General features: G+C 40.9%; 1 protein-coding gene across 1 annotated transcript; it reads right to left on the bottom strand.

Moving 5' to 3' along the window:
* Positions 1 to 6,432: 6,432 nt before the first annotated feature.
* On the bottom strand, positions 6,433 to 11,008 carry rpe (ribulose-5-phosphate-3-epimerase). The gene is made up of 6 exons (XM_037790602.1): positions 10,798 to 11,008; positions 10,379 to 10,458; positions 8,273 to 8,412; positions 8,003 to 8,137; positions 7,218 to 7,304; positions 6,433 to 7,123 (listed from the first exon to the last, which is right to left on the bottom strand). Exons 1-6 carry the CDS (start codon positions 10,989 to 10,991, stop codon positions 7,001 to 7,003), a joined length of 759 nt encoding a protein of 252 aa, XP_037646530.1. The 5' UTR covers positions 10,992 to 11,008; the 3' UTR covers positions 6,433 to 7,000.
* Positions 11,009 to 12,527: the final 1,519 nt, after the last annotated feature.

Below are 12,527 nucleotides of genomic sequence, written 5' to 3' on the forward strand. Positions count from 1 at the left end.
CTTGTGTACAAAACATGTTGACTTACCAGCACACAATGCTCAGCATCTGCTATGTATGAGCAGGATATGTTCTGTTCCTGGAGGTGAAGAGATAAGGGAGGCAAGATTAACAGCTTGTGGAGTGTGACTGGTCTTTTGAGGCCTGCGCACAGCTTGTTGCACTCACCTTTGTAGGATTCCACATTGCGTTGTGTGGTATGACTCACTGTGATGAGTCAATGAGAACAGCGAGTAATCTTGTTAATACACAAACTGTAACGAGTATCGAGTAGTGCGCTGGCTTGGTCTAAGTAAAGCAGAAGAACAGATGTACCACCTGCGCTGCTGAAAATGGCACTGCAATGTGCTGTTGATGTATTAGCAGCAGTCGGTAATGTCGAGGGCATCTGTGTGAAATATGCTGGGGAAAAAAAGAATCAATAGTTGTATTATGGGCCTGTTAGTTAAGGCTGTTCATTGGGGAAAAAAATGTTCAGAGTTTGCTATTGGAAACCGAATCAAATGATTCACGTGGAGCGCAAAACACACAAGACACCTACTGACATGAAAACAACACAAACGCTGATGGTCCCACACATCATTCATTATGGATTACAAACATGCACAAATATACAAACACACAAACTGACAAGCACACTGGAAAAAAATTCTCACTCCATCCATAATTGATAAACTCTAAAATTGTGTGTTTGTAGTTCCACTGGCTCTGCCTCCGATGGAGTAAACCGATGCTAAGGTTGCTACTAAGGCAGCGTTCCCCGGGGAACTCTGCATTTAGTCTGTATTCTCTGAGGCCCCGTGAAAGCCTGGAGATTCAGATGTAGAGCTAATTAACTGGTCCAGGCATTTGTTCTTTTATTTGTTTTAGTGAGAATTTAAATGAACATTTAAATACCTGATAGGTGGGACGCCCTTGCTAAAATGTATAATGTATTAGGGAAATTTTGCCAAGGCCATTTTTCTACTGACCTTTCCCACTAAAACTAATCTCGAACTCGGTCAATGCAATGTAAGACTTTTTACTATCCAAGGGTGGGTTTACCAGAGGTAGCTTCAGTGCACAGGAGCAGATGGAGGGAAGATACTAGTCCTGAGGCATTTTTAAAGTCAACAGCCATGCTACGGACTCTGTGAGGCTGTACTCGGGCTCAGCAGTGCTTAATGCAAACAGTATGGTATGGTGGCATGTTCACAATGACAATGCTAACATGGATGTTTAGCGTTTACTAAGTTATTCATGGTAGGTCATGACAGAAGGTATAAAAGAACACGACAGCGACCGTTGTAATTATGACAGGAGCACCAGCGGAAGTCAGGCGCGGTAGTATGAAACTTTAAGTGTAAGAATATTAATCTTTGAGTACACAATTAGTTTACATCTATTTTATAAAACAACTATACTATGAAGTGAACTCTACTACAGGTTAAACTTATAGGTATAATGTTAGTTTACTAGTTATATACTTATAGCACACTTTTTAGTTTATGAAAGTGCACTTTAAAGTATACTCCCATTAAACTACTAGTTTAATAGATTTTCCTGCAACTATTCTTTGATTTATAGTACTTAGCCAGTGATTTATGCATTACATAAAGAGACTTGATTGATGGGCGGCTGTGGCTCAGAGGGTAGAGCAGGTTGTCCACCAATCGGAAGGTCGGTGGTTCGATCCCTGGCTGCTCCAGGTCACATGTCGATGTGTCCTTGAGCAAGACACTTAACCCCAAATTGCTCTCGAAGGCATAGGTGTGTGAATGAGTATTTAGATTAGATCCTGATGGGCAAAGTTGGCACCTTAGCAGCCTCTGCCATCAGTGTATGAATGTATGGGTGAATGCTGACATGTAGTGTAAAGCGCTTTGAGTGGTCGGAAGACTAGAAAAGCGCTATCCAAGTCCATTTACCATTTACCATCCTTTTGCTATTTGACTTGATGTTTTGTGATGAGATTTTTTTTTTCTTCTCCCATGCCTGCAGGGTGAACAGAGATTGCAAAAACATTGAACATTCTTGATAAATTGAAGTAAATTCATATCAAGACATGTGTTTACAAAACTCTCACACACTCTAATAGGCTTATCTATCAAAAAGTAGGTATAAACCAAGAAAAGTAAGTATAAGCCAAGTATACTTAGTCTTTTCTGTATACTTGTCAGTATAAGCAAAGTATACTTAAGTATAATTTTGTTATGTGTATATATACATAAAAAGTAAACTGAAAGCATACTCTTATTTTAAGTTTAAAAGAAGTATACTAATAGCGCACTTGAATAAACTTCTTTTTAGTAAGGGAGAAAATCAAAGTCATTAGAAAAACATCCATGGTAACCATTAATATCTGCACAACATTGCAATCTATCCAATAGTTGAGATATTCGAGTCTGGACCAAAGTGATGGGCCGACCAACATTTCCCTCCCCAGAGCCACGTCGTTAAAAACCTGGCTTTGATGTATTGTACATCTAAGAAGATGGAGTACTGACTTTCATTTCCTTGAATCCATCCTAGACCTGCTAAGCAGAGTTGTGGCTATATAGTAAGAGATCCATACAAGCAAATGAATAATTACCATCTGTGAGAAAAGATAAGCTCATGATATAAGCACTACAGTACATGCCTTTAGGCATTTTACGCAGCAGTATAATAAACGGGTGCTGAGAAGCAGCAGGGCAGATACAGTAGCTGCCCTTTGACACTGTGCCCCCTTCTGTGAATCAGAGCTCAGTCAATCCGTCATAGGTACCGTATATATACTGTACAGTAGCCCATCTCGCTGCAGGGCAAAGCAAAGAGATCTTTTGTAATATTATTCCAAGCAAGTTGTTTTTTAATTGTTAATACGACTGTGCACACTCAATCAGATGAGGCCTTTATGCATAAGTAAAGCTGGTAACAACAGCGAGCTAATCAGCGATGTGCATCTTGTTCTCCTGTGGGAAGCCGAGTAATTATGAATGAGCGGGAGAAGGCAAAGCGAGTTCACTAATGTGCCTTTAGTGCTGAAGATGAGGAGAGAAGTAGAAAGATATAATTCTACTATATAATGATCCCAGAAGGGGGGAAGGGTGAGTCAGGGAGGCGAAGAGAAGGCAGTAGGGAATAGATGGGACAAAATGAATGGCAGCAGATAAGTGCAAGAGAAGAAGAAAAAAAGGGAGGAAATGTAGAAAACCATGTTCCCCCGAGACAAACAGCTACTTCAAACAGGATGAGCCCGTTGAATATTTGACAGCGTATAATGTACAAGGGTTCCACATTCAGCGATGTATCTGTATCATGATCATGGATATGGTTAAAGATACTGGTAGCAGACTGCTTGAGACCCTGGTGTAAAAATATCCAGATGTGGATTTTACACCTGCTCAATCTAGCTGTTCCCTGTAGTGGTTTGTGTTCCTGTGGATGAGTAGTAGCCCCCGCGGCCCATCAAGAGGACGGCCTTTGGGAGGGACCTGCTGTTTGGTGATCTGACCGCCTTCGCTGCGTGGTTGTACAAGCTGTGGTACTCTGTTGAAGCATGCACGCAGCACCTCTGCCAAGGACTGACGGCACTGTTCTGGAGATCAAAAGCTCCACATGATGGCTGTCTGACTCATTTTGGTGTAAAATCTTTTCTGGACTTTTAATATCTGCTCTCTCTGTCGCTCTACCTTGTGTGTGTGTGTGTGTGTATTCTCAATTTTCTTCCGTACATGCTGTGAAAGATGTAGGCGATTCGCACGTGTGATCAGGAGGAAAGGCCAAGTGCTGATGGTTATCTGACCGTTCTACTCTCTATCCCCGCCATCCCCCATCTATTACTGCTTTTAAACCGCTAATGACAGCACCTGTGGTTATGGTTGCCATGGCACCAGAGCCTCTCAGTGAGTGACTTTGATGTATAAGTTAGGGCCCGGTATGTGAGATACGTCTCAGTAACTCTTTCATTGTCACTGCTACTACTCATATTTCTCTGCATTTCTAGTTTCATAATGAATCAACAAATGGTGAGTAAACATGTAGTGCAAGGTAATCTGGAGAGAGAAGCTGTCAATTAAGTGATGATGAGACTGCGACATGGCTTAAGGAGTGTGGAGCTTGTGTAGGTGCTCCCTCACATTGAATTGTGTCCCTGTCTTTACAAGCTGGCAGTGACACCAGCGTACAAAACGGCTGTCATCATCTATTAGAACACAAGTCTGTCACGGGAGATTCCCTCATGTTGTAGAAAAAACGCCTGTATTATACACAAACTCTCTCGTCACATGCAAACTGCTCTATACGAACCTCTCTTACACGTACACAATGATCGGATGAGCAAAAATGATGACATTTTCTGCCATTATATGTGACGTTGAAATGAAAATACAGATTTCAGGCATCAATATTTCAACTGGTCTGTGAATTGCCTCCAAGACATATGCTGCATTATTAAGAGCGAGCTGCTTGCGGTTGGAAGTGTGTCATGGGTGATTCTCATTGACAGGAGGAATTCTTTCAGCACACAAAGAGATGAGAGATGCTGTAGACGTGTCTTTTGTCTTTGTGGGTGTCCTCGGGAAAATGGGATCTGTAGCTCAGTCTGGCTCAACAAATGCAATATTATATATTGATTCCTGAAAACGCATCTTGTTCACAGACAATTCTTTCTGTAACAATTAAATGGTCAGTGGCAGCGCTACATGATTCACTTAAACTGACAAAAGCACAACTTTATTAATGTATTGATTTAAATTGACAGCGTTGTTAGAGTTACTGAGAAAAAGGGGCAAAAGTTAAAGGGGAACTACACCCATTTTCAAAATTCATACATGTTATTCCTTTGGTCTAAACATAAACAACTCTCTCCCTAATCTAAAAAATAGAGTGCTAAAACTCAAACTTGTGATGTCATAGGGTAGAAAGTGAACTGCTCCATAGACAATGAATAGGGGAAGATGATCTAGAGAGCACCCACGGAAATGATCAGAGTATATGGGAACATTTTCTGTTTCACAACTGAGAACACTACGATAGAATAAAGCTCATTTGAGTATAAAAAAAAGAAAACAAACATTCTGTGGGTCCACAAAATCAGCCTCCCATTCATTGTCTATGGAGCAGCTCCAGACTTCATACCCTATGACACCAAGTGCCTGAATTGCGCCAGTACTCACCAGTACTGAGTACCGGCACTTCTGATTTTTGTTTACATGAGTACCCTTACTTTTTATTGTGTACCGCCACATCCTGGTGAGTCTAGGTGCGCACCTCTAAACACCTGACTAAGCACATAGCTAGTTTAATGCTGAGAAAACAGTTCTGAAAATGCCTTTGGTATTCATTCTCATTATCCAATTTAATCTGTAAGCCAACAGATATCATAATTTAAGTTAGGTTTTATTGTAGCGTATATGCAATAGTATATTAGTGAACAATTTGATTTCTGTAGCCAATTCTCTGCATTGATGTTAGTGGCGCTGTTCACACTATGGAATTGAATGCGTTATAAATTACAGCACTGCGTTTCTAATCTAGAGCTGTTTAGAATATTTGTTCATGCTTACAAATTAATAATATATGCTTACAATTTAATTATTGAATTAAATGATTGATTGATTTTTTTTTTTACACTGACCTGGAATCCCTCTAACTATAAGGGATTTTTACCCAAACTCGCCATCTAGTGTATGAAAGAGAAGTAAGAGTCAGTAAAACAGCTTTTAAGTAAACTTCAACATTCAAAGTCTTAAATTAAAGTACTGAAGGATTAAGATCTTAATGTATTTATCATCACAAGTAAAATAAAATGCCCCTGGCGGTGTTATGTTATATTATAGATTATATTATTGGAGTGTTATTGCTGATATTGGTATGTATTCGGTCAAAGTGGAACTAATTTTAACACTTAATATTCTGTTTTACAGTTTAATCTACAACGCATCATTTTCTAAAATCCCCTTTTTCTACGTAAAATCTTAATCTGCTATGTAGCTAGTATCTATAGCTGTCAAATAAAGTTAAAAGTACAATGTTTCCCTCTGAAATGTAATATAACATGGAAAGTACTAAATAGTAAATACTAAGTACAAGTACCTCAAAAATTGTATTTAAGTTAAATACTTGAGTAAACGTAGTTACATTCCACCACTGCAGTGAATATACATGCAGATTACATATTAATTCTGTTTACGGTTTTCTTATATATCTTCTGGTTTAACTTCAGGTTACGTCTTGAAATTGTTTTTGATGATGATCACAAAATATTGCTTTCCTTTTTAAAGACATAATTGCAAGAGATCTATTTTTACCTCAAAATAAAAAGACTTGACAGTCAGTGTACCACCACATCATTGATGTTAAATGTAAAAGATCAATAGGCTGAATTCAATACTTTCACAGGTCTGTCAACACCTTTTTTCAATTTGATAGTAAGAAACCACACTCAAGGGCAAACTGCAGAGAATCCACACTTCATTTCACTGGAGTCTTTTTAATTTGCATAACCAAATCTCATAGAATTTAGAAGCGCACATTATTTATGCTCAGTAGTGTAGCAAGTTGTGAATGGTTCATTTCAACAAAACCGTGAAAAACTGTTTAATGAGGTATGAAACATGATTTCAGAAGGAAGTCGGAAAATGACTTGCAAAACAGAAGATCTGCTAAACACAGTGCTCCCTGGACCATTTTTATTCCCATAATTAATTTATACTTAAAACAGCGTCAAACAATATTCAGGAATGTTTACAGATGTGAAATAAGCATAACCTCAGCTCCAGTCTTTTCCCCGTGCTGAGATGAGACTCGCGTTGAGTTAACTGTTCAGAGAGGAGGATTGTGGCAGGACAGGATGAAGTTCAAAAAGTTTAGTAGAGGCACGGTGCAGCTTCATTCACGTCAAAGTGATCTGGATTTGGCCTCCCCCCGCTCTGACCGTGACCAATGACCTCAACCTCGGAAAATGTCCGCATTGAGTCTGCTCTACGGGCTGTTGTGTTGCTGGGACGGGCATGTAGGGGGTGTAACAAAGAGGACGTCTCAGCGGTCCAGCGAACGTTTCTGGATTGCTTCGGCCACCACGGTGCGCAGGAGAGCGATGACGGAACGGGGGTCGTCGTTGCCGATCACGGCGCTGCCTGACACGATCATGTTGGCTCCTGCCTGCAGCAAACATGAGAATAAACTTACTGTAAACTGGATTTGAATTTTAGGTGTTTAATTTTATTAGAGTGATATGTGTGTTTGTGTTCTTTACCTCTGCACACTTGTGAATGGTGTCAGGGCCAACTCCTCCATCTACTTCGATGTCTAATGAAGGGAACTGACTCCTCAACCAGCTCACCTGGACACATGCACAGAAATACAACTTTGTTATAGACATTTAAATGACATCTAACCAACTTCCCCACTTTTACTAAAAACAGAAAGAGCGAGAGAGAGAAGAGAGCACTGAAAAGTTTTGTGGTTTCGCAGAAACTTGTATGGAACTTGAGCCTCGCTTCACTGTGAAAGTGAAACTTTACCTGGCACTTATGCAATCTCCCTCCCCTAACAACAACTGTTTAATATGCAATGAATGGAGCATGCATCTGTAACTGCATGCCCAAGAGAATTGGTACAGGAGTTTATTTATTTTTTTCTTCACAAAGGTTAACTTGTTTATGTTTTCTCCATAATGCTACATAGCATGCTTGTTATTTTCCCTGTTTACACAAGGCACAAAAGTGTAGCACACACAATGTGCAAATGGTGCTATTTTTGTCAATGCGCTGAACATTTCATACGTGCTATTTTGTTGACAATTTGTGTGTGATAAGGTATACATTAGGGAAAAAGCAAAAAAAATATTGCCATACTGGTGATTAGCTCTGCTCTCTTGCGCGGCACAATGTTGAATCAGTAGCCTGCAAGTTCTCCTCTATGGCTCGGTATGTATCTCATTATGTCTCAAAGAGATGCTTAATTTACTGTGTGGTTATCTTTGAAGCCTACTTTGTGTTGTTGCGGTTGTGTATAAGGCTCCAGTTGTTTGTCTTTTACCTTGGGCATCATGTCCTCCATGAACTTTTGCCCTCCAAAGCCAGGTTCAACAGTCATGACCAGAGCCATGTCGATCTGGTTAGCCCAGGGTGCGAGCTCTTCAACGGTAGTACCAGGCTTTAAGGCCAAACCCACCTACAAAACTCACACAGGGTTAATATGAAGACATGTAGAATACAGTCACTTTAGCACTTATGTTTGAAGCTGACATTAATATTTCATATTTTGCAAACTAATGCTATTCCGCCTCTTGCTTTGCAGTATTCTCACCTTCATGCCGCTCTCTCTTATCTCCTTGATGAGGTTACCGGGGTTGGTGGTGGACTCTATGTGGAATGTATACTGGTTGGCTCCTGCTGCAGCCATGGGCTTCACCCACTGCTCCGGCCGAGACACCATCATGTGCATGTCTGCAACATTAACACTATCACAATACTGCTCCACTGCAGCAGAGGCATTCATGATTCAAGCCATGGGATGACTGGGTTAAAGCAGCAGTTGGTAGAATTGGAGCATGTGATTAATAACTATAACTTTATCCTGACAGTAGTGCATGAGACAGGTAATCTATAAAAAAAAGCATGTGCCTCTGTGTCCTCCGGTGCTCCTAATGGCATCTGCAAGATTTCACAGACTGGAGGAAAACAACCAATCAGAGCCGAGCTGGAGTCTGCTGTCTTTGAGCAGCTGTCAATAGGCTCGTTCGAGATGAGCTCGAGATCGCCTGGAAAGTAGACGAGATCAGGTGGCAGCAGCAGGGGGCGGAGACAAAAAGCTGCGGTCAAGTCGGACAGGTTCCAACCGTTTCGAGCAGTCTTCACGGAATTTACAGGAAGTCACAGAAAAAGTTACTTCCTGTTAGATCCGATCTGTAGGCCACTTGTAGTTTTCAGACCCCGTTGGGATTTATTTATATTTGTTTGTAAATATATGTGGAAATGTGCGTGTATCTGGCATTGGATTCTATCCTTTATTATTTTTAATGTCCGCCTTGTAAAGCACATAATGAGCACTTGTTTTGATAAGTGTTATATATAGATAACCTTCATTATTATAATTATTATTATTATTATCAACCACACAAGATATGTTTGTTAACAGATGAAACCTTCATTGCACAACATGAGACTAATACAATCTAGCATTAAATATTACAATTACACAGAAAGTTGTGACTTTCTACAACACGTGGTGTTTGCTGTCAAAACTAAGAGCCAATCAGCTCTTTGATCAGACGCGAGCCAGGCGTTTCCCATAATGCCCTGTGTCTTGCGGTCGGTGGAGAGCAACTGCGGCGCCTGGCTCTAAAAACTGCAGCCGCCTCGATCTTGTGAGGTTATCGTTGCACACGTGTGCATGACATCAGAGTAAGTCGGCATGAAGTCGGACACAAATCTAACCGGCACGCATTGCGCGGCGATCGACGGTGATCAATTCTGCTCAGGCCTAGCTCATCTCGAACGAGCCTAATCACTTGTGAACTCCGATCAAACCAAGCCCCCAGGAAGTGCGCCGGTCGACTATCCGGATTTGCGTAGTGGTCAAATGGCGGTACTGCAACGTCTGTGTCCATCACGTGATGCCTTTGGGCCCAAAAAGACTTTTTCCCATAGACTTACATTGGGAAAGAGACGTCTGTAACTCAGCGGATAACTTTTTTTGAGGTGAATCAACTCCCCAGTACGAACACTCTAATAGCCCTTATTTAAAAAATTAAGTTTTTAAAGTTGTAAAATGCACTAATAGCCGAATCCAGAGTTATTTCCCTTCCTCGGTTCGTGTGAGTGAGACCCAGACCGAGGCTGGAGCGCAAGCCGTGACGACGGCGTGACGTTGGGACCCCGTGACCGAGTCATGCGACCGAGCGGACGCTACTGCGCATGTCCCAGTTGCCCAAGATCCGCCAAGATACGGGTACTTTTCCAGACGTAAGTGGAGCCATTTAGGCGTCATGCGCCAAATGAGCAACTCTCCTAGGAATGACCGGGGCCCCGCCTCCAACGTTGTATCCAGTTCTTTTAATACATCCATGGATCAAACGGTCAAACTAGGCAGCGCTGATCAGTTGTGGAAATACCAAGCACCGCCCACAACGGAGCAAACTTTCTCTCAGAGTTTGTGATTGACAGCTGCTTCTGTTGAATGAACAGCCAATAGGAACACTTTCTCTCTCTGAAATGACCTGTGATTGGCCACAGGGGCTACATTATGTATGAGGAGGAGGAGGTGCAGAAGTCTCTCTCATAACACCTAAATTACAATATGCTGAAAGGTTATTATGGATTTCTTTTGCCCCAATGATGCAAAAAACATTCAGCCTACTGCCACTTTAAGGTGAGTCTAGCTTAATGTTTGTGGATGTGTCTCTTCTCTCACCAAAGAAAGGGTCTTGGCCTACTGACTTCCTCAGGCACTCCACCATGGGATGTCCAAATGTGAGGTTGGGTACAAAGTGCCTTCAAAAAGAGGAAACAAAAACAAGACATGTATCTTTCTAAACTGTGGTGAAACTGTCTGTCTCTTCTTGCATGACAAACAAACGCCTTGCACAAGAGGAAGGTAAACAAAGACTTAACTGGCAATGCAGGAAGGAGGAAGTTAAGACTTGGGAAACATCATAATGTTTGACACCTTGAGGTTTTGAAAGCCACGCTTAAGCCAGATAAACCCAGTTACATACATATGTACTAACTTCATGGAAAGCTAGCTTATAGCTTGTTGACGTTAGCCAACTTTAGCTCTCACACACTGAACTTCCTGTTAGCATGCTGGTTTATGTTAGCTGATGAACTGACCCGTCCATGACGTCGAGGTGCAGGTAATCCGCTCCGGACTCCATCATCCGCACGCACTCGCTGCCCAGACAGGACAGGTCGCTGCTGAGGATGGACGGACCGATCTTCGCACTGTAAGCCATGCTGTTACTGCTGTTACTGCTGGACAGTCTGCATGCAGCCTGGCAGCTCACAACACCAGCTAGACGCAACATGACGACCACTTCCGCTGCTCACCTTCAAAATAAAATACATATGTATAAGCAACTACAGATCTGATAATCAAAATACTGCACATGTGATGTCAACACATTTGATGTGGTTTAAAGGTCCCATATTATGCTCATTTTCAGGTTCATACTTGTATTTTATGTTTCTACTAGTACATGTTTACATGCTGTGATGTTCAAAAAACCCTTTATAAAACCAAGGCATTAACTTGTTAAACACAGTGTTACTGTACTTACTGCTTCCAGCTCATTAAACTCCTTAATTACTTTTAACCCCCCACAATGCAATCTGTCTCTTCTTACACCTTAAGAAATAAATTAACTCTCCTTGTGAATGATTTAATAATATTTTGTTAACCAATAATTCCTAATATCCAAACAGTGGAAATTTTCACACAGGAAAAAATGTGAATCTTTTTCATTTTATAGTGTTTATATAGAGAAAAACAATACAACTTCCTCATTTGCAGTTGTTTAAAGGTCCCATACTATGCTCATTTTCAAGTTCATACTTGTATTTTGTGTTTCTACTAGAACATGTTTACATACTGTAATGTTCAAAAAACCTTTATTTTCCTTGTACTGTCGGCCTGAATATACCTGTATTTACCCTCTGTCTGAAATGCTCCGTTTTAGCACATTTTGATGGAATTGCGTTGCTAGGCAACAGCTTGGTCCATGTGTACTTCCCGTCAGCTGATGTCATTCACATACACTGCAACCAGAAATAAACTGGGACACATTTAGAATGTTTACGTTTAAAACTGTGTAAATGGTCTAAATATCGTATATTCGTGACATCACAAATGGGCAGAAATCCTGACAGCTTGTTTCAAATGCAGTGTTTCTGAATATGGGCTGTGTGTATTTCCCTGTGGATTGAGTGTTTCAATACTTTCACAGTATTTATATAGGACTGAAGCCTGCTTTATAATAAAAAAACATGCAAATCTCACTTTTTTATAATATGGGACCTTTAAAGATCTCATACATCATTTGGTATTGGAGAAGATTCGCTATAGAGGGTGTGCTCAGACATTTTATGCTATATGGAGACCCTTTTTAATCTATATAGAAAAAATGGATAATGGGGGGTATAATTTGTTTGTACAATTATTTATTGGATTTTGTACAGAAAACCAATAAAAAGACTTTGAGCAAAAAACAAAATAATGCACAAATGCTGGCATGTGGCTATTAAAATATTTAGCATAAAGGCTTACCATGATGGCATTTGTATATATCTTATTTGCAAGGCAGCTCCAAGCCAACATCTGTATGTGGGGCCCATGTGGGTATTAAATGGGCTGAAAAAATGGGCCCTATATGGGATTGTCCGTGGGTTCCATAATGGCCCAATGTCAATTGCCCACATGGATTCTATGCAGGATTACAATGGGTGTTATGTGGGCCCAAACTGGGCAACATACCCAAGACCCATCTTCGCCCCGGCTTTAAGTTCTATGTGGGAACTACATGGGGACAACATGGGGACAACATGGGGACAACATGGGGACTACA

The sequence above is a fragment of the Sebastes umbrosus genome, chromosome 13, assembly GCF_015220745.1.
Source record: "Sebastes umbrosus isolate fSebUmb1 chromosome 13, fSebUmb1.pri, whole genome shotgun sequence".
Classification (NCBI taxonomy): domain Eukaryota; kingdom Metazoa; phylum Chordata; class Actinopteri; order Perciformes; family Sebastidae; genus Sebastes; species Sebastes umbrosus.